At 51.1% G+C, this 25205-nt stretch overlaps 1 protein-coding gene across 3 annotated transcripts in view; it reads left to right on the forward strand.

Moving 5' to 3' along the window:
- PAQR5 (progestin and adipoQ receptor family member 5) overlaps positions 1-25205 on the forward strand; it is a 72008-nt gene that overhangs the window by 37719 nt on the left and 9084 nt on the right. For all 3 annotated transcript variants that reach the window (XM_082618500.1, XM_082618501.1, XM_082618502.1), the window contains 4 exons: positions 8500-8627; positions 11252-11457; positions 15830-15956; positions 24237-24333. In XM_082618500.1, coding sequence (XP_082474626.1) covers positions 8500-8627; positions 11252-11457; positions 15830-15956; positions 24237-24333 — 558 coding nt within the window. The remainder of the gene's footprint in view (positions 1-8499; positions 8628-11251; positions 11458-15829; positions 15957-24236; positions 24334-25205) is intronic.

Consider the following 25205-nt stretch of genomic DNA (forward strand, 5'->3'; position numbering starts at 1 on the left):
TGGTAGTGTGGATTTAGGCCACAAACCCCTGTGAAGATGAACTGATGGTTCTGAATTCTTGACAGAGATTTTTTTTTCAGAGAGACGACTTTTGTAATTGTATTGTTCTGTCTGGTAGGATTTATTTTACATTCACTTATCTTGAAAGTCCTAGCTTTATTGATGAGGTCTCCTATTAGATTCCCTGCCTTTGATGGGCCTTGGATTTCATCTCTCATTTGCAAAGGCTGGCAGCAGATAGATTTATCCAGCATAGAATGTAGGCTTCATCCAGCATTTTAATTGTTTTTGTTGGAAGGATCCTTATGACATCTAATCGACCATCATTCTGTCAGAACCAGATGTTCCCCAGCTATTCTTCCAGGTCCTTCCTGCATCACATGGGTCCAGTGATCCCTTCCTTCTGAAAACTTGTGTAACATCTAGTATATCCATGAAATGTTTGTAGCAATCCTTGGTTCCACTAGGCTGGGTGCAGTGAAGCATCCTGGGCTTTTCAATCTAACAAACTAGGAGTTGCATTTTGGTTCTACTATTTCTTATGAAATAGCAGATGAAGCTCCATCTCACCGAGCTTCAGTTTCCTTATCTGTAAAATGGGCTTGACAATCCCTACCTTTCAGTGCTCTCACGATGATCAAATAAAATCGGGTCTGCCCCTGCCATGTGCTGGATCTGAATCAGGAGAACAAATAGAGGCCACAGACCATATGCCTAAATATGTAAAAGTCACAAATGAAGCTCATAGTTATATAAATTCTACTTTGACAAATATTCCTTCATAATGACAAAAAACAATATGTAAAGCTCTGATTTTTGTATAGCTAATGCCAGCAAAATGTCAAAGACAACTAAACTTAATTATTATTGCACATGTCTGGATATAATGTTGATGGATTAGTGATGTTTAGATGGGCATAACATACATAATTCATAAATTTACATGTTTATTCTATAAAATTTATTTTTCTTGCCTTCATTTCAGCAAAATTTTGAGATGTTGTAATCCACATTATCACATAATTTGTGTTCTGTTAACAGTGATGCCAAAAGAGACCATTATTCTTGAATCACTGTAGTTCTTAGATTTTTTTAAATTTTAATTAATTTCATTTGGGAGAAACTTCTGTTGAGTTTTTATTCAATTCTGCTGGGGCAGAGCAACTGGAATTATCAAAAAATCTTCTTAAAGCCACATTTAGAATCAGGAATGAGTATAAAATTTACATGCCAGGTTCCTATGATAGTTAGAATTAAGCAGGAAAATTATAAAATATTTTAATTTCATATGGATCACCATCTTTTATGTTGCTGTTTTCACTTTCTTAAAACAATATCTAGATCTATATAGTACTTACTTGATTTTTCTTTTTCCAAGAAAAAAATATAAAGAAAACAAAAGAGCATCTTGCTCAGTCAAAATTATACCTCAGTCTGCAATGGCCAGAAAAATAATTTCTGTGGGAATCAACTTCAGGATTGTTTGTATGTGAATCTTCTCTTTCATAGTCCACAGACATTTTTGTTTCCTTATTTGAATTTTATTTTATTGGAATATCATTTTTGTTGCATATTTCATGTGTGGCTCCTTTAGTTTAGAAAAATCCTAGACATATTTAAAATAATAAATATGCATTCTTAATCCCTTTAAAAGTGAAATAGCCAAACTAGATTTTTTTTTGTAAGCTTTTGCTAGCAACATCCCATAACATATATCTGTGGACAGCTCAGGTTCAAACCTAATGTCATTTCCCACCAAAGATGGGATTTGCTCTGTATTTGAGAACCTTCTGTTGTTTCACTGATTTCTTTCAGTCATCTTGCATCTTGCCTAAATTTTACCTAAGTGTTTAATGATATTTATTTGGCATTCCCATTGAAAGAATAAGAGTAGTTTGTGGTCAAATTTGATATGTGTTTCAGGAAGATATCCCATATTGGGGAAGATTCTGTGAATGTCATATATAATCTTTGAATTGTTCCAAAGGAAGGCATCAATTCTCCTAGTAAGAAATTGAAACCATGTGCTGCCATCTCCAGCTCTAAGAATGCTTTTGGATTTTTGGACAAATCCTGACCTTGTATTAGTTTTCTGTTGTTGCCATAACAAATTACCACGAATTTGATGGCTTAAAAAAGAAGATAAATTGATTATCTTACAGTTCTGTAGGTTAGAAATCTCACATGGGTCTCACTAGGCTAAAATCAAAGTGTCGATGGCGGCTCTCTGGGGAGAACCTGTTGCCTTTTCCAGCTTCTGGCAGCCACCTACAGTCCTTGGCTCCTGGCCCACTCCCTCCATCTGCAGAGCCAGCAATGTTGCATCTCTCGACCCTTCTTCATAGTCACATCCCCTTCTACCTCTCCCTTCCACTTTTAAAGGTTTTTTTAAAAAATTACTAATTTAATTTATTTATTTCTGGCTACATTGGGTCTTCGTTGCTGTGCGCGGGCTTTCTCTAGTTGTGGTGAACGGAGGCTACTCTTCGTTGCAGTGCGCGGACTTCTTATTGCGGTGGCTTCTTTTGTTGCGGAGCACGGGCTCTAGGCGCGCCGGCTTCAGTAGTTGTGGCTCGCGGGCTCTAGAGCGCAGGCTCAGTAGTTGTGGCGCACGGAGTTAGTTGCTCCACGGCATGTGGGATCTTCCCGGACCAGGGTTTGAACCCGTGTCCCCTGCATTGGCAGACGGATTCTTAACCACTGCGCCACCAGGGAAGTCCTCTCACTTCCACTTTTTTTTTTTTTTTTTTTGCGTTACGCAGGCCTCTCACTGTTGTGGCCTCTCCTGTTGCGGAGCACAGGCTCCGGACGTGCAGCCTCAGCGGCCATGGCTCATGAGCCCAGCCGCTCCGCGGCATGTGGGATCTTCCCAGACCGGGGCACAAACCCATGTCCCCCGCCTCGGCAGGCGGACTCTCAACCACTGCACCACCAGGGAAGCCCTAGACACTTATTTTTTAAAGAACATCACCCCAGTGTTCTAAATTGACCTTTATCTGTCATTGCTTAATACCAACAATGGTTGGCTATTAATTCAGCCAACTTACGGTTCTAGTAATTGCATGTGGGTTGTGTACCAGTGATGTTTTATGTGTTTTAGATTGAGAACCTAAGGCTTCTCTTTTACCAGGACCAAGCATGGTCCGTCCTGCATGAGACAGTGGCTTGGTGTCTGACCCAGTGTCAGGCACATGGCAGATACTCACTAAATGACGGTTATACTCCATACAGCCATTTGTGGCCTGCTCTCTTCCTCCCCCTTCTATCCATGCCTCTGCCTACCAGCACCTCACCAGACTCCTCGCTGGTCTCTCACTGTCCCCTCCCTTGCTTTTCATGCCTGTGTCTTTGGGTTCATCTTAACATACCTAAAGGGCACCTTCTCTTCTGTGATGAACTACAGATTCTGGACAGGGAGGTGACAGTGCGATGCTGAGGCAGGAACCTGGGCTGGGAAGCTGGAGATAGCTGCAGAATCAGCATGTGCTGGGAGCGTGTTGGAAATGCAGACTCACCCCAGCCCCACCGAACTGCAGTAAGATCCCTAGGTGATCTGCAGACACCTGCAGAAGAAAGTTGGAGAGGCACTGGCTTCGAGACTTTGTCCCCCAACCTTACCACTTGCACTTTGTATTAGCTCGAGCTGCCGTAAAAAGTACCACAGACAGGGTGGCTTAAACAACAGAAATTTATTTTCTCACAGTTCTGGAGGCTGGAAGTCCAAGATCAAGGTGCCGGCAGGGTTGGCTTCTTCTGAGGCTTCTCCTCAGCTTGCAGAGGGCCACCTTCTTGCTGTGTCCTCACATGGTCATCCCTCTGTGCACGCACATCCCTGGTGTCTCCCTCTGTGTCCAGATTTCCTTTTCTCGTGAGGGACCCCAGTTAGATTAGATTAACTGTCTTGTTTTGACTTAGTCACCTCTTTAAAGACTATCTCCAAGTACAGTTGTATTCAGAAGTGCTGGAGGTTAGGGCTTCAACATATGAATTTTGTGGGAGATGCAATTCAGAACAATGACACCACTTTAAAGAAGAAGCAGCTAAGGTTCAGAGAAGTGTGTGACGGTCCACAATCACACTGCAGGCTGAGAGGTGAGAGCTTCATCTCTGACAAGCCCTCTGGAGTGGCAGGTAGGATAGTGTGAGAGACCAGGACACGGAGTCTGATGTCTCAGCTTTGCTCCCACTACTTCTGTGATCTTCGATAAATGCCTTAACATCCACAGACCTTAGTTTCCTTTTCTGTGAAGTGGGGACAGTAAAAGGCTGTCCCTCACGAGGCCGTGAGGATTCAATGAGATCTAGATGGGAAATGCAGATTACCACGCTGAGGCCGGTGGCCTGCTGACCCCTCTCTGACAGCCTCTGTGCTTTGCCTGCCATCAAAATCCTCTCTTATTTACTGCTAGCCAGAATGCCGGATTATTTTCCCCAGGTGATTTGCAGTTTAATAGCTGGAAAAACCAAGGGTTTAAAATGGTCACAGTGGAATTTCAGGCATCAGCTGGCAGGGGCACAGGGCTGTTCTTGGAAGCCGAGTTCGTGACAGGCAGTAAGAGAAAAACCCACTGACGTGCCCTTGCCCTTCCACCTGGCTGCCCGGGGGTTCTCGCTCCTAAATTATAGGCCGTGCGCAATTTGATTTCATTTCATTCTAAATTGCCCAGCCTGCAACCTGGGAGGCAAGGCGGAGTCAAATCAATTCTGCTGTGCAAATATGCCAGCGCCTGCTAACTTTGGGCTGCTTACAAATGAGGCCTAGCTACGGAGTATTAAGGCAATGACCACAGTTTGCCTTTGGGGGGTCAAACTAGGCATGAATGCAAAATTGCTTTCAAGTGTTTTGCTGTTCAGATTTATGTAGCATGCATCCTGTAAGGATCTACTCTATGCAAAGTGCTTTGATAAGGCTGGAGCCGGACAATGGAGAGAACACGTCTCCCTTCCTGTGCCTGGAGGGGCTCAGAGCAGGAGTGGACATAGCAATGCCGCCTCATGAGCGGTGGAGAGGCAGGAGGCAGGAGGCAGAATCACTCTTCTGGGACGGAGGGGCTCCCTTTCTTTTATCCATCCTTTATCCATCTGTCTGTTTTTTTTTCTTTTTGGAGGGGCTGCTTAAAATCCTGCCCCATGTCTGGCGTCAGGATAGCCGGTCAGAGGGAAGCAGGTTCTTTTAATCTGTGCCAACCATGGCCTTGGTGGTAAGGCATTCTCCCCAGGTCTGGGGCTAGATTCTTCAGTGTGGTCAAGTTGTCCAGTTTGTGGACTTCCCAGCCCCTCCGTTCCCCTCTGGCTTTTGACTCTATCAGCATCCTCTCTTGCCTCCCAGAATGCAGGGTCCAAAGAGAGAAGGGCAATAGTCATATCCTGAGTCACCGTGGACAAAATGTGGGAGACTCCCCGCTGCTCTGGATCCCGTCCATCCACCGTCCAGCTGTGGCTGTCACTGCATCTGAGCTGTCCTGCAGCCCCACCCTGCTTCCTCCCTGTGTGTCACCCTCACATGCCCAGGGCTCCGTAGGCCCCTTGTCGTAAGATCTCCTGCTACACGGGATCTGCTGAACTTATTCACATGAAGCAGTGAATAATTAATAACAATTGCTCCTTTCTGGAGTCCTTGCATTTTAACAAGAGGCCAATGCTTTAATAAAAAAAAAAGGCAGCTTCCCTGGTGGCACAGTGATTGAGAATCCGCCTGCCAATGCAGGGGACACGGGTTCGAGCCCTGGTCCAGGAAGATCCCACATGCCGCGGAGCAGCTAAGCCCGTGCACCACAACTACTGAGCCTGCGCTCTAGAGCCTGCGAGCCACAACCACTGAAGCCTACTTGCCACAACTACTGAGTCCATGTGCCTAGAGCCCATGCTCTGCAATGAGAAGCCACCACAATGAGAAGCCCGCGCACTGCAATGAAGAGTAGCCCCTGCTCACCAAAACTAGAGAAAGCCCACACGCAGCAGCAAAGGCCCAACACAGACAAAAATAAAATAAATTTATTTAAAAAAATTTTTTTTTAGGAAGAAAGCAAGAAACGTAACAGGTAGAATGATAGACCTATAGTTTCTGCTGGAGGGCCTTACTCGTGCCTGCCAAGCACGCGCCATCCTCCTCGCTTGAATCAAAGGCTGAAGGCCATCAGCCCGTTTGCCGCCTTGTCAGCAACCCTGGTGGGTGGGCAGCTGCAAGCCGAGATGCCTGCTGCCCATTAGAGAAGCTTGTCCACTAAAAACCGGGGATGTCAGCAGAAATGCACAGTGAATCAAAAACTGGAACAAATTGCTTTAATTAGCTAAAACCCAAACCTAATTCAAACAGTATTTCTTCACTGGACCATGAACCAACTTCATTCTCCCCCTCTCCCTAGTTGACTAGTTTCACCCGGAATTGAACCAAGATGGGAATGTGCTCACCGTCTGGTGAGCAAACGCCCCCCATTTCATAGGTGAGGACACTGAGCCTTGAGAGTTGTGGCCCAGCTCAAGGTCATAGGGCACCTAATGGGCCCAGATTTGACTCTTTACTCTGATATCCCCTTACTAATTTCTCCACTATTCCATGAGACCTGTTGACTCAGAACCTCAAGAGATAGTCCAAGTTATGCCATACATTGTGTATTCTTTAAAAAAAATTTTTTTTTTAAATTTTTGGCTGCATTTGGTCTTTGTTGCTGTGCACGGGCTTTCTCTAGTTGTGTTGTGCCGGGGCTACTCTTCCTTGCAGTGCACAGGCTTCTCGTTTCAGTGGCTTGTCTTTGTTGCGGAGCACAGGCTCTAGGCGTACAGGCTTCAGTTAGTTGTGGCTCACAGGCTCTAGAGCGCAGGCTCAGTAGTTGTGGCACACAGGTTTAGTTGCTCCGTGGCATGGGGGATCTTCCCAGACCAGGGCTCGAACCCGTGTCCCCTGCATTGGCAGGCAGATTCTTAACCACTGTGCCACCAGGGAAGTCCCTACATTGTCTATTCTTGTGGTTTTTGTTTTTGTTTTGATTATTTATTTATTATTTTTTAAACCATTTTTAAAAATTGAAGTATAGTTAATTTACAATGTTGTGTTAGTTTCAGGTGTACAGCAAAGTGATTCAGTTATTATCATATATATTCTTTTTTGGATTCTTTTCCATTATAGGTCATTATAAATATTGTATATTTTTGAATCAAGATCCTCTCTTAAACTAAGAAGTTGGTAACCCAAATGGGAAATGGGTGGTTAGGTAGGAATTCTCGCAGCCTTCCATTCCTCCCACAGCCCTAGAAAATCAGAGGGAAACCTTTAAAATTGATTGTGATTCAATTTACATCACGATTACTAATATTGTCATTGTTATTATTTGCCTCAGTTAATCTACTCATTTTTACTTACCTCTCAAAGGTTATAACAACATTTGGCTAAGTCAGTGGTTCTTAACTGGAGGAGATTTTGCCCCCAGGGGCATTGACGATTTCGGGAGACATTTTTGGTTGTCACATTACTGCTAAACAATGCCTAGGACAGCTCCCCCCCAGCACAAAGAATTGTCTGGCCCCAAATGTCAACAGGGTCAAGATTGAGAAACCCTGATCTGATCAACACAAAAGGGGGAGAAAATCTCCTGCAAATCCTGCTAGTTCAACAAATAAATCTCTTTCCTTTTCCGTGTTTCTCCCAGTCTCCACCCCACTATGTGTACTTAAAATGTCTATAGTTCTAATCATCATGGCAGGAATACAGTTGACATTCCACTTTTTTTCACTTAATATCGCATCCTGAGCTTTTGTCCCTCGTGCTTCATTGTCTCCATAATTACCATTTTTAATGGATGTGATGCAGTCCTCCAAGCAGGTTGACATCCCCTATTTTACCTGACCCGTCCAAGTTCTCATCCAGGATGGTTACTGAGAGCCTTGCCAGGTGGGCTGCATGGGGTGGGGAGCTTGCATGGGCCCTTCTGTGACCAGCCTTCTCCTCCACCTGCAGCGCAGGCTGATGCCATCATAGTTCTCATCGTCAACAGGCCTTTATGAAGCGCCTTGGTGAATATATCCTGGCCCCAGCGGGGAGGGATCTTCCGCAGAGATCATCCTACCAGCCCCTGGCATCCAAGGCTTGTTGGCTTGAACAGGCAGCATATATGTCAACCAACCATGAAGGCATCTGAAGACTGGGCTGTAGGCCCCAGGCAGAGGGTGCAAAAGCAGATTCTTAGGCAATATTCATGACAGGAGTAAGTGCATCTGGAATGCAAAGACAGGCTGGATTCCCAAAGGGAGTCAGGGCCTTGAATCCTCTCCTCCCCCTGACTGCAGGCTTCTGGAAGGACATGGGAGTTTAGAAGTGATGGGAGGGAGGCAGGAGCAGCTTGACAAGGACTTGGGGTTAAGGACTCGGGGTCAAGTGTTCCAGGCTCCAGTGTACAAGTGCACAGCCTGGGAGAAAGCTAGAGACTACCGGAGATGTTCCTCCTGAGACCTTCCCGCCACCCTCTCGTCTCACCTCAGCACCCCTTTCTCTTCCCCCTGCAGGTGTTCCACGAGCAGGGCATCCTCTTCGGCTACCGACATCCACAGAGTTCCGCCATGGCCTGTCTCCTCAGCCTTTTCCAAATGACCAATGAGACCCTCAACATCTGGACGCACTTGCTGCCCTTCTGGTACCTCCCAGCCCCCTTGACCAGCTGCTCATTCAGAGCCTGGGAACTGGGGCTTCTTTAAACACAGCTGGGGTGGAGAGAGCTGAGATTCCGTGATGGGATTTGGGGGACTCCCCCGTGGTGCTGGGAGGCATGGCAGTCTGCTGCTGGGGTGAGCTCTAGGACCCAGATTGTAGTAGGATTCGAGGGGCTCCTGGAAGCTCCCCGGTCTTTCCCTGCTCCCCTGCTTAGGGGCCTGATCTGAGAGGATTGTCTTATTCGTCTTGGAGGCTTTCTGGGTCTTCTGGGAGCCCTGGCTAAAATTCCCTAGCTTGAGTAAGTCACTTAACCTCTCTGGGCTTCGCATTTTCCCATATGCAAACAGGATAGTCTGCGCCTTTCCTGGGGTTGCCCTGAGGGTTAGGGGATGAGGCATTGGAAAAGGCATCGGGCACAGAGCTGTGGGTGCCTGGGACCACAGCAGCTGTGAGGCATTTGGTCAGGTAGCACTTTAATGGAGCCAGCCAAGAGAACGCTCCGGCACGTGCACACGCACAAATGGGAACTGCCAGGAAGGTGAGGAGGGACCTGGTTGAGAAAGGTGGGGACCGAAGACCAGCTTCACATACCTGGTGCCTGTGCAGAGCGAGTGAAGGGTGGAGATGGGGTCATGGTGTACGAGAGCTGGGAGGACCGTGGGAGTCATGCAGGCCACCAGCCGACTCAGCCCACCACTGGCTGACACAGATGCGGCCCAGAGAAAGGAGTGACTTGCTTACATCCCCTGGCAAGTTCTGGCCCAGGTTGGTCTCTGGACTCCCCCTCCCGATCATATTGAGAAGCCAAGAGAGTAGGAAGGACCCCAGGGTGTGCTGCAGGCAGAGAGGGGCCCGAGGACGGCGGCCTGCCTGGCCAGCGGTCAGAGACAGACCCAGGGCAAAATGCAGGGGAAGGCTGCTTGGTGCCAGCAACGTCGCTAGTGGAGAAGAGGGAGAGCTCAGGCTTGGGGTGGGATAGGACCACCTGGAAAGAAGCCCTAGCGCCTGCAGACTGGTCCGCGTGGCAGCAAGATCTGCTCACGGAGGCTGTTCGTTGCTTTTAATGTAAGTAAACTTAAGTAAAAAGTCTAAATGATGATAAATTATAACATTGTAGCAGGGAGTAGAGTCGGAGTCTTCCCCCGGCCCCTCTTTGTCCTCTCTGGAGCCGCCGGGGTGACCTGCTGCTTGTGCATCCTCCCAGAATGCTTTTCTAGAGACTCGAGCATCTGTGACATGTGTGTACACCCAGCACCTGGTTCTTTCCTCCCTTGCTTTTCCCTCAGAGATCTCTGTCTGACCTTCACAGAAGCCTCTCTGGCTTTTGAATAGCTGCGCGGTGTTCCATTTTCTGGATGAACCACAGGTGACTTAGGCTGTTTTGAAGTTTGTGCCACTACAAAGTGCCAGCCTGACCATCCCTGTTTGTGGAGCTTGAGTTGCTGTGTGCAGATCCCGTTGTAGCTGTTTTACAGCTGAGACATGCTGGCAGGGGCGCCCCACTGGGCATGATGCCCCTGTACCGCCAGGCCCTGAGAGTGCAGCACAGAGCAGCAAGGGGGGTTTGGGAGAGCCGGAGAAAGATGCCCCAGGGAAGTGGGACTCGGGAGTAATCCCGAGATGATAAAAGGGTACATTTTGAAAAATGGCAGATAGCTTAAGCTTGATTTCTGCTGGGACAGGAGGGAAAAGATCACAAATGTAGCCAGAGAATTTAGCGATGCTCTTGGGGTTCCTGCGTGAACAGCTTTTAGTCCCTTCCCTGGGAGAGTTTGTGGGCAAGGGGCCTGGCTCTCCAGTAGAGGTTTGTGGAAGCGGGCAGCTCTACAAGCAAGAACCCCACACATGGGTTATAGGTTAGGCAGATCTGACACAGAACTGTGCAGTGTCTCCACGTAAAGAGTCTGGAGGCCCAGGCTTAGCCGAGACTCAGCCGTGGGACCAGGCCCCTCAGAAAAGAGATGGTGATATTAGTGGAGGAATAGCATGGAAGAGGGGGGAGAGAATCGTCCTGTTGTCTTCCAGACTTTCCAGACCCCACAGAGGGGATTGCTTCTCTTTGAGGTGCCCTCCTGCAAGGGGAACTTGGACCAACCACAGGGATGAGGACAAGGCCAAATTTGGATCCCATGAGGAATGGTTGAATGCACTGAGGTTTTTTAATGTGAAGCTCAGAGAGGTGTGAGGGATTATGAAGACAGCCTTGAGATATTTGATGGGTTTGTTTTCTGTTGTGCTGATGGGGAGAACTAGGGCTGATCCAATGGAGAGAGATTCCAGGGAGACAGATGGAGGCTCAGTGAAACTGAGCTGCCTCAAGAGATGGTGAGCTCCCCATCCCTGGAAGCGTGCAAGCTGAAGCTGGGCAAGATGCTGTAAAAGGGATCTGTCACCACATGCGGGGGTGGGGACTGGACCATTGACTATCCTGCATATTTCCAACCAAAAAGGACCCCACACTCACCCTTCCTCGCTCACGGCATGTCACCAAAGCGAGACCATGTAGGAGCCAGTCATCTAAGGGAAATGGAAGGCAGACGACCGTCGGCGGAGGACTATAAGAGGAGCCCCTGTCTTGGAGGTTGAGGGTGTCCCCCTGTGTTCCAGGTTCTTCATGTGGAGGTTTGTGAGCACCCTGTGTGTGATGGACGTCCTGAATGACAGCTACTCCTGGCCTCTGCTCGTGTACATGGGCGCCAGCTGTGTGTACCCCCTCGCATCCAGCTGTGCACACACCTTCAGCTCCATGTCCAGGAATGCCCGGCACATCTGCTACTTCCTGGACTACGGCGCCGTCAACCTCTTCAGCCTGGGTACGTCAGGCCCTGCTCTTGTCTCCTCTTCCCTGGGACTGAACCACCTGCATCTTCCCCTGGGAGGTGGGGTCACCGTGAGGCTCTGGTGGGCTTCCGGAAGAGTCACCGCAATGCCAGTGCCCCTGCCCGGGTGCCTGATGAGTGTTTTATAAGAAACTTGTCCAAAGGCGTGCTGGCAAATATTTAACAACTGGCTCTCTGTGGACGAAAGTCCCGGTCTGTGGTGTTGGCAGGTTTGCTGTGGTGTAAATACTCCTGCCACGGCCGGCTTCAAGCCGCCAACATCACTGAACACAGGGCTGCGGAGATCCATGGTAGGTCCCCATTACATAGCAATTCCTCTGTACAGATACAGCGGGTACATTGACTGAACAGTTGCTACTCCTGTTAATATGATGCATATCATTGTAAGTTTATGTCATTCAATTTTTTTTTATAAATTTTATTTATTTATGTATATATGTATGTATGTATGTATTGGCTGCGTCGGGTCTTCCTTGCTGTGTGCAGGCTTTCTCTAGTTGTGGCGAGTGGGGGCTACTCTTCGTTGTGGTGCGCAGGCTTCTCATTGCAGTGGCTTCTTTTGTTGCGGAGCACACGCTCCAGGCGTGTGGGCTTCAGTAGTTGTGGCACGTGGGCTCAGTAGTTGTGGCCCGTGGGCTCTAGAGCGCAGGCTCAGTAGTTGTGACCCATGGGCTTAGTTGCTCCGCGGCACGTGGGATCTTCCCGGACCAGGGCTCGAACCCGTGCCTCCTGCATTGGCAGGCGGACTCTCAACCACTGCGCCACCAGGGAAGCCCTGTCGTTCAATGTTTGATGACGGCTGTGTTTAGTAATTGGCTTGCGAGTTCCCTGACACTCTCAATCTGCTGTCACAGGCCAGGGTGAGCCAACTCCACTCACCAGTGCTGGTCTCTGTTGTGCCCCGCAGAGAAGGAGGTGGTCACAGACCCCATCGGTCTGGAGGCTTGTAGGGGTTAGAGCTGCAGGGATAGAGTGAGGGGAGGTGGGGGGTTGACACCCTCTCCTCCTGTCTCCTCTCCTCTCCCCCAGTTGTGAGCATCCGTCTGTCCTCTTGCATCCCAGCTCTAGCCGCTTCCTCCCTCCTGGTCCTGCTCCAGGTGTGAAAGCAAAGTCACCGTCTTCCCTTTGCCCAAGAGGTTGTGTGAGGAACCTACCTCCATCCTGTTCTCCCGCCCCTCTCCCTCTCTCTTCACTAGTAACACACACGTGCATACATGCACACCAACACACATACATAGACAAACATAGACACGCATGCACACACACACACACACACACACACACACGAGTCTCTACATGCTCATCAGTCCTCTGTGCTCTGCTGCTCAGTCCCCACCGTTCACTAAAACCTGGTTGCCGAGGCCCCAGCCTCCTCCTGACTCGCAGGCCCCGTGGGCTCCCTCTCCAGCCTTTGATGCAGGGGCACCCCCATGCTCCTCAAAGCTCCCCCGCTTCCTCTGGCCCCTGTTACATCACTCCCTCCTAGTTTTCCTCCCACCCATCCACATGCTCATCCTGGTTGGCCAGTTCCCCTTCCTCCGTCCCCCCGTGGGTGCACAAGCTGGGAGTCCATTCTGGGGCCTCTGCTCTTCCATGGTCGGGCTCCCTGGGAGATCTCCTCTGCACCCACACCATCCCCCAACACCTCTGGGGGACACTCCCAAACCCCATCTCTAGTAAACTGCTCACCCAAGCTCCACACCACATCCAGCCCCGGGACCGAGACTGTCTACATCCTCCCCGCCCCCGCCCTTGCATGTACTCCCCTTCAAGTCAGAAATCTGTGAATAATCAAGTTCCCCCTGCCTCTCACTCCCCACCCATCCCACTTCACCATCCTGTCTAATTGCTTGGCAAACTCAGTTGAGTTTCTCCTACATACTTTTCAAATCGGCCGTGCCCCCATTGGCTTGGCTCAGTCCCTCACACCTTTCCCCTGGGCTTCGCCCAGCTGCCCTGTGGGGTTTCCTCCAGGCCTTCTGACCATGGCACCCCTCCCACTTAAACTTTTCCAGGTTCCCGGTTACCTGAGATGAAGTCCAAACTCTTTAACCCGGCAGCTTCCATCACCCTCGATCGCCTGCCCCAGACTCCTGTATGATAAGGGCAAGCATTTTGGAGGCATCACGGCAGGCTCCATGCCGAGCACCCGACCCACATCCCACATCACCAAGGGGTGGCATAACGCGGGGCTTAGTGGCCTAACTGCACCGCCCCCTAATACTTATATGCTCTTAGGCAAGATACAGTTGGCATAGTATCTTCCTCATAGGAGTGTTATAAAGATTAAATGGGTTTTGTAAGTGAAGCGTGTCGGACAGTGCCTGGCACTTAGTAAGCAACAGAAGGTAGCGATTGCCACGATTACCTATTTAACCCTGACAGCAGGCCCCTGAGGTGGGGACCATCATTACACCCATGCTACAGGTGAGAACACTAAAGGTAAGTTACCCAGGTCACGCAGCTTGTAAATGGCAGAGCCAGGGCCTGGGAGCCTCAGGGCCCCTGCCTGTGGCTTCCTCCAAGTCCCCGGGCCTGGATCCACCTCCACGGAGCTCCGTCTGATTCCTTCATTTCTGCTCTGCACTGGGAACAACTCCCTGAGGACAGCCATGCATCTTTCACATCTGGTTTTCCAGTCCGTAGCCCGGGGGTGTTCAGTAAACCTGGAAGGAAGGTCTAGTCAGTCGAGAGAGCCTGTGGGATCCACCTGGGACTCCCTTGTCTGCAGCCGTCTCCCCTCCTCCCCGACCCCGTGGAAACCCTCAATCCCTGGAGGGTGGTGTTCGCTCAGCTTCCTCCCCGATGTACAGCTGTTCCCCTCCCTCTTGGACCTCCCGCGCACTTTCACTAGGCTTTGACCATCTTAATCCCCTGCTCAAAAACCTTCGGTGGGCCCCCTATTGCCTGAAAGGGGACATTCACTTTCCTTAGTCTGGCATCCAAAGGTGTCTCCTGGTCCTGCTCCCTGGAAAGCCGTCCCTGCCCTCAGGCACCCGTAAGAATCCCCCATCTTCCAAGGATGCTTCCAAGGTCAGCCGCTTGACTGCATGCCTGCCCATCCTGAACGCCCACCTCACCCTGGAACCCGCCAGGAGGCACTCACCAGTTTCCCTTTCCACTGCGGTTTTTGGCAGGGACTGAGTCTCCTTCACTCTTATATCACCCATGAAGCTTGGCCCCAGTCAATACACACAGAGCAGATGCATCCTGGTCCACATGGTAGCTTCCCCATGGTATCAGACTGAGTCAAGAATCTGTCCCCCTGGAGGGAGTTCCTGCTGAAATCTCAGGTAGCCTGCAGGAGTGGGGAGCACTGTACCAGGAGTAGTGTTCCTGGCCCTTTCTGCCTGTATGACCCTGGGCACATCCCTGGGCTTCACTAGATTTCACCAGTCACATGGGATCAAAGGCAGAGGTTGAACTTGCATGGCCTGAGGTTGAGTTCAGCCTTGAACTAGCATTCCAGGGTTCTTTGTGTTTGGATAACAGGTGTCCTTAGGCCTAATCTTAGGCTCTGGGCTGACAGGCCTGCAGCTGTCTCTCCCAAAAGGGACCTCAGCAGGTGAGGGTGCCTGGAGAGGCCATCCGGTCCAGGCTCCTGGACACATCTGTCCCCTTTGAAAAGGACAGTGATCTCCTCTGTTCTTTCAAACAAAAGCTGCAGCAGACAGGTCTCTAAAAGGTCCGTCAGTAACCCTTCTCTCACAGACTCCAAAACCTAAAACAAAACAAAATGCTGAGGCTAGCATCTCACGCCCAGCCTCTCAGCTGGCCAGTCCCCCAGCCCGCTGATATGACACACCTCGCCTCAGCAAGGGCCCTCCCTCATCCCACCCCACCTCCCCTGCAGCCTTGATCGTTCCACAAGGGACACCCATATCATCAGGCAGGTGAGATGTGCACACTCAGAGCAAAGCTGAGCACACTGGGGTGTCATCGTGGACCATAGTTAAAAGCAGGGACTGTTGCTGAACTGCCTGTGTTTGAAGCTTGGCTTTGCTGCTTTCTAGCTGTGTGCCCCTGGGAGGCTTACTAAACCTCTCTGTGCCTCCGTTTCCTCATCTGTAAAATGAGGATAAGTGCAGGATTGATGTCAGAGGGTGGTTGTAAAGTTTACATGAGTTAATGCATGTCAAGCCCTTGGAGCAGCGCTGGGCTCACAGAGCATTCTCATGCTGCGGGGGTGATGCGTGATGGCATGAGCAAGGGAGCAGCGGCAGGACTGCTCATGGTCTGTGGGGATGATGGGGGGCTCAGCCACATGCGGGGGGGTTGGTCTTCCCAAGGAGTCCAGACAGTGCTGAGTCCTGGCTTATTGCCCAAGGCTGGTTTTTCTCCCCAGGCTCGGCCATCGCCTACTCTGCCTATGTGTTCCCGGACGCGCTGGTGAACACCGTCTTCCACGACTACTACGTGGCCCTGGCTGTGCTGAACACCCTCATTAGCACCGGCCTCTCCTGCTATTCCAGGTACTTGGCGGCTCTGTCTCAGGTGGGATGGGGTTGGGGGCGGCACAGAGCACGCAGCTCCCTGGACTGTTGGAGGGGACAGTGGAAAAGACGCTCGGGAACCTGGGACTCAGTTCCAGATGGACTTCCAGTGGCCGGGCAGGACCAGCTTCACAGGCACACGCCTGTGCAGGCACTCAGGGCCCTGTGATCAAGAGGGCTCCCCACTTGGTTTAATTCTCTGCTGTTGTTGTTTCAAAACACTTAATGAGTTTTGAACAAGGGAGGTCTCCCTACTTTCCTTCTGCCCTGGGCTCTACAGGTTATGTAGCTTGTCCTGTTGCTGAACAAGTCACTTACCCTCCTTGAACCTCAGTTTGCTCATCTATAAAATGGGGCCAAGGGAGTTCCCTGGCGGTCCAGTGGTTAGGACTTGGTGTTTTCACTGCTTGGCCCAGGTTCAATCCCTGGTTGGGGAACTAAGATCCTGCAAGCTGTGTGGCGTGGCCAAAAAAAAAAAAAAAAAGTGGGGTCAACACTGCTACCTTGTGAGACAGATGTAAGGATTACAGGTAATGTATCCAGAACCCCTAACACAAGCCTGGCCCATAGGAGGTGCCCCATAAATGGGCCATCTGCTAATAGGGGCAGAGGGGGCCGGCCTCTTGATAGAGGCACACCTTGGAGATACTGCAGGTTCAGTTCCAGACAACCGCAATAAAGCCAACATCACAATAAGGCAAGTCACACAAACTTTTTGGTTTCCCAGTGCATATAAAAGTTATATTTACACTATAGTCTATTAAGTGTGCAATAGCATTATGTCTAAAGAAACAATGTGCACACCTTTATTAAAAAATATGTTATTGGGCTTCCCTGGTGGCGCAGTGGTTGAGAGTCCACCTGCCGATGCAGGGGACACGGGTTTGTGCCCCGGTCCGGGAAGATCCCACATGCCGCAGAGCGGCTGGGCCCGTGAGCCATGGCCGTTGAGCCTGCGCGTCCGGAGCCTGTGCTCTGCAGCGGGAGAGGCGACAACAGTGAGAGGCCCGCGTACCGCAAAAGACAAACAAACAAAAAAAACAAACTTTATTGCTAAAAATGCTATCATCTGACAACACAGTGTTGCCACAAACCTTCAATTTGCAAAAACCACAATAAGGCAAAGTGTAATAAAACAAGATATGCCTGGCTGTGTGGTGGGTGATGGATGATATTCAAATGTCCAACACATCCCCAGGGGAAGACTGGTGGCCATGAGTCATGCCCAGCTCACTGGCTCTTACTCCTTCTATTTTTTTCCTTCCATTCAAGGAAGCTCATTGGAGTATGAGTACAAGAGGCATTTTTTAGGATAACTACTCTAGTTTATTCAGCTCTTGGTAAAAATGAACTACCCGAAATTACTTGGGAAACCTCTGGAATGGTGGTGTTGGGGTAACATCCCTGTGTAGATGGTGCTGGGAGCTGGGGGCCTTTCATGGTGGGTTAGAAGAGCGCCAAGGAAGGCTGGCGGTCACCCCTGGCCATCTGTCCCCCTACCCGCGACTCCACTGAGCCAGTCTGAGTCTTCCAAATAGACTGCTACTGGCCTCATAGAATTCTTATTCCTGGCAGCCACCACCTCTTCCCTCCCTAGGAGAAAACAGGGAGGGAGAGGTATGCTTCTGCAACTTCCCCGCAATGATTTTGGCTCCAGCTTTCTCTGGGTGACACTTTGGTTTTGTGGGATCCAGAGGTAGGCAAGTTCCCCAAACCTGACAGGTTGGTTTTCTTTAAAAACCAAAGGATAGAGCCTTAAACAGCATCGGGGATGCTTTTCCCAACTTGCCTTCCACTTACCTGTCCTGAGGCAGGTGGTGGGAAGCACAGAGCTGCTTGCCATGGGGGTGAGTCTCATTTCCAGGCTCAGTCTCAAGACTGGGCTTTGTGTTGCTTCGTCCCTGGGGTGGGAGTGGGGGGTAAACGCCCCCTTCCCTCTTCCTGGAAATCAGAGCGCCCCTCCAGCTGTGAGGAGATAGGGTCTGCCCAGAGGGTAGAAAACTGAATCAGACATCATGGGGTTATTACTTCCTTCTCCCCCAGTTCCTCAAGGGCTCTGGCGATTAAAAGCTCTTTCTGAAGTGCAACCTCTGTGCCAGGCCAGAGCTGTGAGGGCTGCCACGGATGGGGGAGAGGAGGAGATCGGGTCCCTGCCTTGGGTGAGACAAGGCGTAACATACATAGAAAAGTAACACTGATGCTAAAAACAGCCCAAGAGAGATGAAGCGTGGCCTGGAGGTACAGTGTCTGGATGTGAGGGCTCACCGACAGGCCTGGGCCAAAGACACACCTGGATCAGGTCCTTGGACGAGCCACTGTCCTGCCTGGTTAGCTTCTGTGGGGCTGTGTGGCTCTGCTGTTGCGAACTTAGGATCAGAGGGAGGCAAGCACTGCGGACTGGTGGGGTAGGTGGGCTTCATGGGTGGAAGAAACAGTCCTGCCATTCATGATCCAGAACTGCTTTCCCATGAACTCCCAACGCAAATTCTTGGAACTTTTTTTTTTTTTAATCTTCCTGAATCACCTATAAGCCACGAGGGTATATTGTTTTCTTCTAGCCAGGAGTCCTCCCTGATTGTTCGGGTACAATGAATGGGTCTTTTATTTCTTTATTTGTTTCTTTTTAATTTATTAATTTTGGCTGCATTGGATCTTCGTTGCTGCGCACGGGCTTTCTCTAGTTGTGGCGAGCGGGGGCTACTCTTTGTTGCGGTGCGCGGGCTTCTCATTGCGGCGGCTTCTCTTGTTGCGGAGCTCGGGCTCTAGGCGCGCGGGCTTCAGTAGTTGTGGCTCGTGGGTTCAGTAGCTGCAGCATGCGGGCCCTAGAGCGCGTGGGCTTCAGTAGTTGTGGTGTGCAGGCTCAGTAGTTGTGGCTCGCGGGCTCTAGAGCACAGGCTCAGTAGTTGTGGCGCACGGGCTTAGTTGCTCCGCGGCATGTGGGATCTCCCCTGACCAGGGCTCGAACCCGTGTCCTCTGCATTGGCAGGCGGATTCTTAACCACTGTGCCACCAGGGAAGTCCCTGAATGGGTCTTTTGGATGTGACATGCCTGGCACCTTTAGACAAACTTGTTTGGCAGGGCAGGTTGGCCAGGAATCTCTTGAATGTCCATTTGGGGCTTCTCCCTTGTCAATGAAATGGATTATTTCTGTTTATGGGGCACATCTGTGGCTGTTTCATCCATCCATCTATCCATCCATCTACCTACCTATCCATCTTCCCACCCATCCATCCATCTACCCAACCACCCATTCATCCATCCACCCACTCATCATCCATCCACCCATTCATCCATCCATCCACCCTTCCATCCAGCTACCCACCCATCCACCCATCCACCCATCCATCCATCCATCCATCCATCCATCCATCCATCCATCCATCCATCTATCCACCCACCCATTCATGCATCAATCTACCCACCCAACCATCCATCCTTCCATCAGTGCATCCAACCAACCACTCAACATTCCTTAAACGCCTGCCATGCTCCAAGTGTCATGCTAAGACCTGGGAAAACAGGGATGAGTGAGGCTCAGTCCTTGTCCTCAAAGAGTGCCCCGTGCAGTATGAGAAGCAGACTGCAGACCCTCAAAAAGTCCAGATGGAGTCATCATTTCCTTTAAAGGCCAGAGGAAAAGGCTTTCAGTGTGTAGCATTAGCATTACAGGATATAACATAAGCAAATAATGATAATACAAAATGACACCTGCTTGGATTCCCAGGCTTCTGTGAAGTGGCCTTAGGAATGAGTATTGAGGAAGGTTGAACACTTTAGCTGGAGAGGAGGGAAGGGCATTTTGGACAGAGCCAACAGCCTGGACAAGGGCGAGGGCCTGGAGAGGATGGGATGGCATTGGGAGGCAACAAGGAGCTTCAGAGTTGCCAGAGCCTGTGGGGCTGGAAGGGGGGAGAGAAGCTAGAGGGGGGCTAGAGAGAGGCAGGGGAAATGGAAGCACCTCGTGTGTCCTACAGAGGACTGGCCCTGTCCTCGTGAAGGACAGTAAACTTCCTAAGACGACAATTCTGTGGATTCAGCTCCCGTGCCCTGCGGGGCTTAAGTGGGGACTTGGGGAACAGAAAGGGAGAGAGGGGCAAACGCCACACGCTGAGAGTCAAGGACAGAGTGGATGTCCCCCCGTGGGCCCGTCCGGCCTCCTTCGCATCTGGTCCGCTCTCCTTTCCATGTGTGGGTGGATCCCTGCTCTTACAAGGCCCGTCCCCTTTGTTTTCATTCTCTGTCTTTGTCTTCAGTGTCTGAGGAGTGAGGAAGGGGGCTCGTGTGCGGAGAGAGGCTCTGGCCCTGATTAACTTCAAGAGAAGCAGGTGGAGGAGGGCGAGGGCTGTCTGGGGTCCCGATTTCACAGACTTGCTGTGCTGCCTCTGGCCGATCACGGCCTTTAAACAGGGGCATCTAAGAAGATGTCCCCTGGGTTCCTTCTGGTGTGAGCATTCTATGATGCCCGCTTCAGCGCCTTTTCCAAGATTTCTCTCCTTGCCTTCTTCCCTACCCCCCAAGCCCACGTCTGCCTCCCCCTTCCTGCTCTATCCGTCCGTGGTATGGCCAGGAGTGTGAGAACCACCTCCTTCCCTGAGCAGCAGACCGTGGAGCTCAGGAGTCATGCTTTAGTTATCCACATGCTTCCCAGAGTAGCATGGTCCTAGTGGCGTTCATTCCCTTACGATACATGTCCATTAGGTAAAGTCCACCCAGGGAGACGTGGCCTCCCCCAGCTGTTCTTTCGATCCTTATTATCATGGAATTCAGTTCAAAGGAACACGTTCCAGAAAACTGCTTTCTTGTTCTGCAGCATTTGAGGGGGGGAATGACAGAACGTGTGACCTCTCTGTGGCTCTCGGAGCCAGGTGAGGGTGACAGAGACCCTGCCTGCTCATACCCGCTGACAGCCCGAAAGCCCAGGAAGGTACCACCACTCTCTCAGGAATGGTAGTTACACAGTATTTGCTGTTTACCACGAGTCACTCTGCGCACTTTTCCGTTCATCCATTCAAAGCATCCAACCGTTGATTTTTTGACACATACTTGCTCAGTGAAATGCCTTGTGGTCGGTGCTGTGAGGGAGAGATGAATTTTCATCCTTGGTGGATAGTGAGCTGTGCTCTGACAGCCTTGCCGTGGCAGTGCTGTCGTGGCAGCTCAGAGGGGCATGGGGCAGGCCTGGAAGGGGGTTTGGAGGTCAGAGCTGGAGACAGGAGGCTTAGCAGACAGTGGTTCTCAGATACATCTGGAGGTCAGAGAGCTCAGTCAGATGACAGAGTGCTGCTAGGGCCAGGGGCCAGCACGTGCAAATGTCCACATTCCTGCTGTGTCACCCACACAACAACCAAACTACCATAACACCCGCCCCCAACACACATACAGACACACCTCCGCAACAGTATGATGTTTCCAAAGGCCCACTTCCTTCAAGCACTAGTTCTAGAATTCACCTGCAAATCTTTCCAGCTTTGTTACAACAAGAATTTATCAGGTTTCAGAATAGACTGGTATTGTATCAACCCTCTCTTGCTGGAGGCTTCTCCCAAAATCCAGTGTTTCCTGCCCACCTGGTTCTAGGCAGAGGAGGCCTGGCTCCCTGACTCCCAGCTCTGGGGTGCAGGGATTGCCTTACCAGGCGAGGCTTTGGAGACTTTGGGGTGTGGGGTGCTTTGGAGGATGCTGTGGCTCCCTCCCGTCCCTCTCGGAATCTCTGGCTGTGGCGACACCCTGTGGCCTGATTTGGAATTGCACCTTGGTAGTGGGAGGCCCCCCGTCTCTGTGGCTGCTGGCCCTTCTGCCTCTTATTCTTTGTTGCTGTCTCTCTTCTGTTCTGCTTTTTCTCCTTTTCCCCCCTGTAGACTCGGCTTTGCAGCTGGAGAGGCTGGTTTGTTTGCCCTTGGGGAAGTACTTTATCAGGCCGGGCGAAATGTCTCAAGTCGCAGGAAATCCATGGTTTGGGGGATGGCCCTCGTCAGCCAGAGCCAGCCTTCTTCCTGTGTAAGTGGCCGCAGAAAGAGCGTGCTTTAATAGCGAGTCTCTTTGCACCCAGAGGTGATAGGCGGTGGCAGTGCATGGGGAGGGAGGGAGTAGGCTTGCCGTGGTTGGACAGGGTCTGCCAGCGTGGACTGAGAAGGCCATCGAGATGGGCCCTGGTTCCTGGGGCAGCGGGAGTGTGTTCCGATTGCCTCCTGGGGCAGAGGGGTGTCTGTAAGGTAAGGACAGAGGCTGGGTAGTGGTCAGATGCCTGCTCTGCCTGCACGAGGGGAGACGGTGGGAAGCCAGCCAGATGGCTGTAAATCCTAGCTTTGCCTCTTATTAGCTCCTGTGATTTTAGGCAAATCACCCAGAACTCATCTGGTCCCTCCTGTTCCTATTTTCTGGTACGACGTAGCTACAGGATGGGGATGGGGAGAGGATAGCTCCTATAACACACATTCTTTTTAAAGGCTGCCACTTCGTGAGTGTTACTCTGTGCTGTGCACAGCTGTAAGTTCTTTGCGAGCATCATTTTATCAAACCCTTGCAACAATCCCTTGCAGGGATTCTGTTGTCCCTGTGTTACACATGAGGATTTGGGGGCACACAAGGGTTACATCACCTGCTGGATGACATGGTCACAAAGGGCAGGGACAGGATCAGCCTCAGGGTGTCTGCCAGATCGTGACCCTGTGCAGCCTCACCAATCCCGGGGTTTGTGGTTCCTTCCAAGGCTGGGGTTCTGTTCTGGGGGACGATGAATTGAGGTCCCTTATTTCTCCTCCTCCTTCTTGAACTTCTCTTCCATCTCTGCCCAGTGTCCACAGGGTCAGGAAAGAAGGAGGGACATGCCCATGGGCTGGAGCAAAGTTGGAGCTGATCTCTGGAGGTTATGGGGCTTCTCGGGGTCCACGGTGGCTGCCTCTTACCCAGAACAGGGATCCCCAGGCTGGGCTGCCCTGAGAGCTGGATGGCACACCGCAGCCTGGCGATGTCATGTCCTCAGACACGATTCTCAGCTGGATGCTGGGGATGGAGAGCTGAGCAGACCCAGCTCTGCCCTCGAGGAGAGTTCCCCAACCACTCAGGAGGCAGGTGTGGGTGTCTCTGCCATTTTCCATGCCAAAGGATGTGGGCACAGTGGGGCTTGTAGTCAGGTGACTGCACTGGCTTGTAGGGGACGTGAATAACCTGGAGGGGGAGATGGGCCTGGGCTGCAGGGGCAGCAGACTATGTCTGGTGGAGAAAGGGCAGGCCAGTGGGCTGGGACGGGGTATCTGGGGAGCAGAGGTGAAGAGCAGCGGTGGGACATAGACTCCATCCCCGCTGGAGAGTGTGATGAGGGGCAGAACTGTCGACGGGGGGCTGAGATGGCCCCAGCGCCTCCCTCATCTTACGGGCTGCACTACCCCACGAGCCTCGGCGCCCGGGCTCTGCACACCACCCTTGGGGGTCCTCTGGCCTCGCAGCCCTGTGGGCACCAAGGGAGGATGCATCCCCCACAACACCCTGTGCTGCTGAAGCGGGTACCTGCCCTGCCTCCCGGCCCAGCCTGGGCGTGTGAGCTCTCCCTCGCCCGAGCCCCAGTTCAGGGCCGTGGTTTCACGTGGAGCCTTTCCTTACCCCTCCCCTCCCAGTACCCAGCCTGCCATCTGTGCTGCCCGGCTCCGCACACCCTCAGCTGCTGCCCCTTCCTCAGGCTGGGCCCAAGCCAGCTGAGGCCCCATCGTGTTCCATCCAGGAGGAGCTGCCTATCTTTGCGACAGTCAGCACCACTCATTTTAATGCTGGCTTCATCTGTCTTGGAACCGGAGGCAGGTGGGGGTGATGATGAAAGAGAGAAGGAAGGACCATGCTTACTTAGTTTCCCCAGCCCAGTATCCCTGTGTGTGGTATTAAATATTCCAGAAATCTCTTAAGTAATTAAACACCTAATTGCACCCAGGGCTTCTGCAGGGTAATCAGCTGGCGCCTCTGACTAATTAAGCATCTCAACCTTCGCAGAGGTGCTCGCCCCACAAGCTTCTCAGGATGCTGGGAGATGGTTGCCCCTCCCCGCCCACCCTGAGCTCTTTCCACATCTGAGACTGAGCCGTTCCCATCAGGGTGGGACAAGTGGAGAGCGCTGGGGGAGAAGCTGCTGGCCCTAGGAGGAGCTTGTGCAAAAATGCTTGTCCTTCGTGGGTTACTCGCCCTTGGTTATTTTTAATGTGCATGTGTGTGTTATTTACTGAAACTCTTTTTTCATTCTCATTTCTCGCCCCTTTCCTTCCCTGATTTAGGTTTCTTGAGGTCCAGAAGCCCAGGCTCTGTAAGATGCTTCGTGTCCTGGCCTTCGCTTATCCCTACACCTGGGACTCCCTTCCCATCTTCTCCAGGGTAAGGGCCCGGCTCCAACCCCTCTCTGCCTGTTGGCAGCATCGGGGAATCAATTGTGTCCTGAGCTCTGGGGGTCAGAGCGCCGTCCTGGTCACAGTGGGACACACAGGAGTCGAGCCCCAGGTGCTCCTTTCATGGCACTTGGAGACTAGTTAAGAGACGGCATGAACACAGAGGCCCTGATGACCATAGGAGATGCACCAGTGGCCAGTGCTGACTGGGGGCTCAGGAGCAATCGCAGAGGGCTGGGCAGGGGAGGTAGCCTGGGGTTCAGTAGAGTGACCAGGAGAGCGGGCTCTGGAGGCAAATCTGTAATATTTACTCACTGCAAGACATTGGACGAGTTATCTTCCACCTCTGTGTCTTGATTTCCCTCATCTGTAAAATGGCCTGGTAATAAAACCTCCTTTTGTCAGGCTATGGGGAGGATTGTATGAGACAATGTGTAAAGTGTTAGCTGGTGGTGAGAGTCCAGTAAATGCAGTATTATATATTATCATCAATTAACATAGTAGTAGTAGTGAAGGAAAATATATGAATGAAGGTCTTAAAGGATAGATGGGAATTAGATGGAGAACACAAAGGAAGAGGGTGTAGGAGGAAAGATAAAAGGGGGAAAGTTCGTGCACGTTCAAATCCCAGTCCCACTGCTCACTGGCTGTGTGACCCTAGGCAATGAACATAAGCTCTCTGAGCCTCGGTTTCCTCATCTTTATTTTTTTTTAATTTTTTAATTTTTTATAAATTTATTTTATTTATTTATTTTTGGCTGCGTTGGGTCTTCGTTGCTGTGCGTGGGCTTTCTCTAGTTGCAGTGAGCCAGGGCTGCTCTTTATTGCGCAGGCTTCTTATCGCAGTGGCTTCTCTTGCTG

This window comes from Mesoplodon mirus (assembly GCF_964341445.2).
Source record: "Mesoplodon mirus genome assembly, chromosome: 4".
In the NCBI taxonomy this organism is placed as follows: Eukaryota; Metazoa; Chordata; class Mammalia; order Artiodactyla; family Ziphiidae; genus Mesoplodon; species Mesoplodon mirus.